The sequence below is a fragment of the Geospiza fortis genome, unplaced genomic scaffold (assembly GCF_000277835.1).
Source record: "Geospiza fortis unplaced genomic scaffold, GeoFor_1.0 scaffold78, whole genome shotgun sequence".
Lineage (NCBI taxonomy): Eukaryota > Metazoa > Chordata > Aves > Passeriformes > Thraupidae > Geospiza > Geospiza fortis.
In genome coordinates this window covers 513,660-516,919 of record NW_005054339.1, presented here as the reverse complement: position 1 = coordinate 516,919, position 3,260 = coordinate 513,660, and the positions used below count along the sequence as shown (strand labels likewise).

The following is a 3,260-nucleotide window of genomic DNA, read 5'->3' as shown; positions in this document are numbered from 1 at the left end:
CTGAGAAACAGGAAAGGATCCGTTCACCTCCGCTTGCCTCCCCAGTGGGTGCTCCAGGCACTGTGCTAACCCTGGCTGCTAATTAATCATTAATAATCCACCAACAGGGGCCAGAAGGGGAAGCTTGTGGCTGTGCTGGCAGCCTGAGCCCGGGCAGAGAGGCTGGATGCCACGGGCATGGATGCCCATCGGCGGGGCTGGGCACATGGCGGCTGGCGGCAGCTGCAGAGCACGAGCAGCCGCCGTGCTCAGGGTCCACGTTAATTGGCACAGCTCGGGAGGGTCTGCTGTGGCTCCAGGGGGGCGGCAGCGCCGGGGCACTCACTGCCTCTCCCTGCCCTGCCAGCACCGGGCCCTGCGATGCCGTTTGGCTGCGTGACGCTGGGAGACAAGAAAGATTATAACCAGCCGTCTGAGGTGACCGACAGATATGACCTGGGCCAGGTCATCAAAACGTGAGTTGGTTCCTCCACGGCCCCATGGATGCCCTGGGGAACCCCAGCCACCTGTGTGGGGCTCTTGGGGTGCTGAGGAGTGGCACAACACTGCCTCTGGGGACTCTGGGGGTGCTGGTCCCCAGCTGGGCCGGGATTGCAGGGTGTATTTTGGGGTGGCTTTACCCTAATTAGTCCCTCTTGCTCGTGGGTTGCATGGGGGATATTCACAGCTAGCTCCAAGGCGGGCAGTGAGCTTTCCCACTGCTGCTGGCTGCAGCTGGGCAGCTTCCCATATCCCTCCCTCCTCCCCTCAAGATTTGCAGGGATTGCAGCAATTCCACACAATCCCGGCTCCCTGGAGCATTTTGTGAATCAGGAGGGCTCAGCTACAGCAAAGGAAAGGCAGATGTCACTTGGGGGGCAGCGGAGCACTGCTGCTTCCCCCAACTTTTATTGCCGTGCTGAGGAACCTGTTAGGATGCGCTTCAAAAAATGAAGCCCTCACACCCCTTGAGAGAGGGTTGACCACAAAATAGGCACAAGAATTTTTTGCATCAACTTCCAAAACACCTGCTTGGACAGAGGTCACACCTGGCAGGGTCACACTGGGTGGCAGTGGGGACCTCGGTGCTCTCAGATTTTTGCTCCATCCTCTGGGCAGTTTGTCCCAAAGCCCACAGGTCACTGTTCCCCTCCACCCAGGGCAGTGGCCGTGAGGATTTCAGCACAGCTGGGAGGATTGGAAAGTCAATGGCTTTGCTGGAGCAGTGCCAAGTGCCCCCCAGGGCTCCCCTGCAGCTGCAGCCTGGCCATGGGCTCAAGCACCATGAATAATAGAACAGAAACACTGCAGCTACCGGCACATCTCCCTTTCTTTCCTCCCGACTGCTGTGCTGATGTTAATGTCGGGTGTGCTGCTGTTCCACCTTGGCACAAGAGGCTTCACAGTGGGTCTTACCCCTCCTGTCCTGAGGATGGGGCTTTTTAACCAGCAAATTCTCCCCTTTCCCTATCAATTTGCTTCTTCCATATCAGTTGCTTCTCACTGCTGCTTTTTCTTCCCCTCCAAAGTGTTTTTGAGCCACAGCTTTCTTCCACTTCTGTGGCATCTCCCCTGACTGCTGGGGTCTGGGGGAATGCTGGTGGGCCCAGGGACCACCTAAGCACCCCAGTCTCAGTGGTCCCCAGGAACGGGGTCATGTCTGGGGCTTACCCTTGCAGGGAGGAGTTCTGTGAAATCTTCCGGGCCAAGGAGAAGACGACGGGGAAGTTGTACACCTGCAAGAAGTTTCTGAAGCGAGATGGGCGGAAAGTGCGGAAGGCAGCCAAAAACGAGATCATCATCCTCAAAATGTGAGTGCTGGGGCTGGAGGGGATCCTGTGCTACTGGGCAAACTGGGAACTCCTGCCCATGCCCCTGTCTCTCTGCAGGGTGAAGCACCCCAACATCCTACAGCTGGTGGATGTCTACATCACCCGCAAGGAATATTTCATCTTCCTGGAGCTGTAAGTTTGGGACATCTGGAAGTGGGGAGGGAGTGGCCCCGCCAGGGCTGGGTCTCGGCAGAGCTGCTGTCTGCAGGGCCACTGGCCGGGAGGTCTTCGACTGGATCCTGGACCAGGGCTACTACTCGGAGAAGGACACCAGCAATGTCATCCGGCAGGTGCTGGAGGCTGTTGCCTACCTGCACTCACTCAAGATTGTCCACAGAAACCTCAAGGTGGGTGGCAGGGGGGTGGGAGCACCCATGGGTGCTGCCATGCCCCCCGTCCTGGCACTCACAGTCCCTGTGCCGGCAGCTGGAGAACCTGGTGTACTATAATCGCCTGAAGAACTCCAAGATCGTCATCAGTGACTTCCACCTGGCCAAGCTGGAGAACGGGCTCATTAAGGAGCCCTGTGGCACTCCTGAGTACCTGGGTGGGTGAGAGCCAGCTGGGTAGGCATGCAAGCATGGGCAGTGCTGGGTCCCAGCAGGTCCCTGCTGCTCCTTACCATCCATTCCTTACTACCTGCTGCTGCACCTCCCATTCCCCATCACCCTGGGGGCTGATCCTGGGTGCTTCCAGTGGGTGCCTCCCACTCCCCATCACGCCAGGGCCAAGAGGCTGGGTGGCTGGGGACCCCGGGGGATGGTTGCTCTTTGTCTCTGGCAGCTCCGGAGGTGGTGGGGCGGCAGCGGTACGGGCGGCCGGTGGACTGCTGGGCCATCGGCGTCATCATGTACATCCTGTGAGTGTGGGGTGAGGGGCGGGGTAGCTGCAAGGGCTCGGGGCTGGGGCGGGACTGAGCCCCCCACCACGTTCCCCAGCCTCTCGGGAAACCCCCCTTTCTACGAGGAGGCAGACGAGGATGACTATGAGAACCACGACAAGAACCTCTTCCGCAAAATCCTGGCCGGGGACTATGAGTTCGACCCGCCCTACTGGGATGACATCTCGCAAGCGGGTGAGCCCCACACTGGGGGGGTTCGTGGGGTCCCATGTCGTCCCCTACCAGCGCTGACTTCTCCCCCTGTGCCCCCAGCTAAGGAGCTGGTGACACGCCTGATGGAGGTGGAGCAGGACCAGAGGATCACGGCAGAGGAGGCCATCTCCCATGAGTGGTGAGCAGCGGCAGGGTCAGATGGGGAGCCAGGGGGGCTGGTAGGGGCTGCTCACCCCTCACTGCCGCTCCAGGATCTCTGGGAATGCTGCCTCTGACAAGAACATCAAGGATGGCGTCTGTGCCCAGATCGAGAAGAACTTCGCCCGGGCCAAGTGGAAGGTAGGTGGGTGTGGGTGTGCCGTGCCTCCATGACCCCCCCCTCAGCCAAGCCCGGT

The 3,260-nt window shown here is 59.9% G+C and overlaps 1 protein-coding gene across 1 annotated transcript in view; it reads left to right on the top strand.

Annotated features, from left to right (window-relative positions):
* The first annotated feature begins 349 nt into the window (after positions 1 to 349).
* The window catches only part of CAMKV (CaM kinase like vesicle associated), a 4,648-nt gene continuing 1,737 nt past the window's right edge, over positions 350 to 3,260 (top strand). Inside the window, exons 1-9 of the mRNA XM_014307583.2 lie at positions 350 to 455; positions 1,659 to 1,790; positions 1,869 to 1,943; positions 2,020 to 2,158; positions 2,238 to 2,358; positions 2,595 to 2,670; positions 2,750 to 2,886; positions 2,965 to 3,043; positions 3,117 to 3,208. Coding sequence (XP_014163058.1) covers positions 361 to 455; positions 1,659 to 1,790; positions 1,869 to 1,943; positions 2,020 to 2,158; positions 2,238 to 2,358; positions 2,595 to 2,670; positions 2,750 to 2,886; positions 2,965 to 3,043; positions 3,117 to 3,208 — 946 coding nt within the window. The 5' untranslated portion in view covers positions 350 to 360. The remainder of the gene's footprint in view (positions 456 to 1,658; positions 1,791 to 1,868; positions 1,944 to 2,019; positions 2,159 to 2,237; positions 2,359 to 2,594; positions 2,671 to 2,749; positions 2,887 to 2,964; positions 3,044 to 3,116; positions 3,209 to 3,260) is intronic.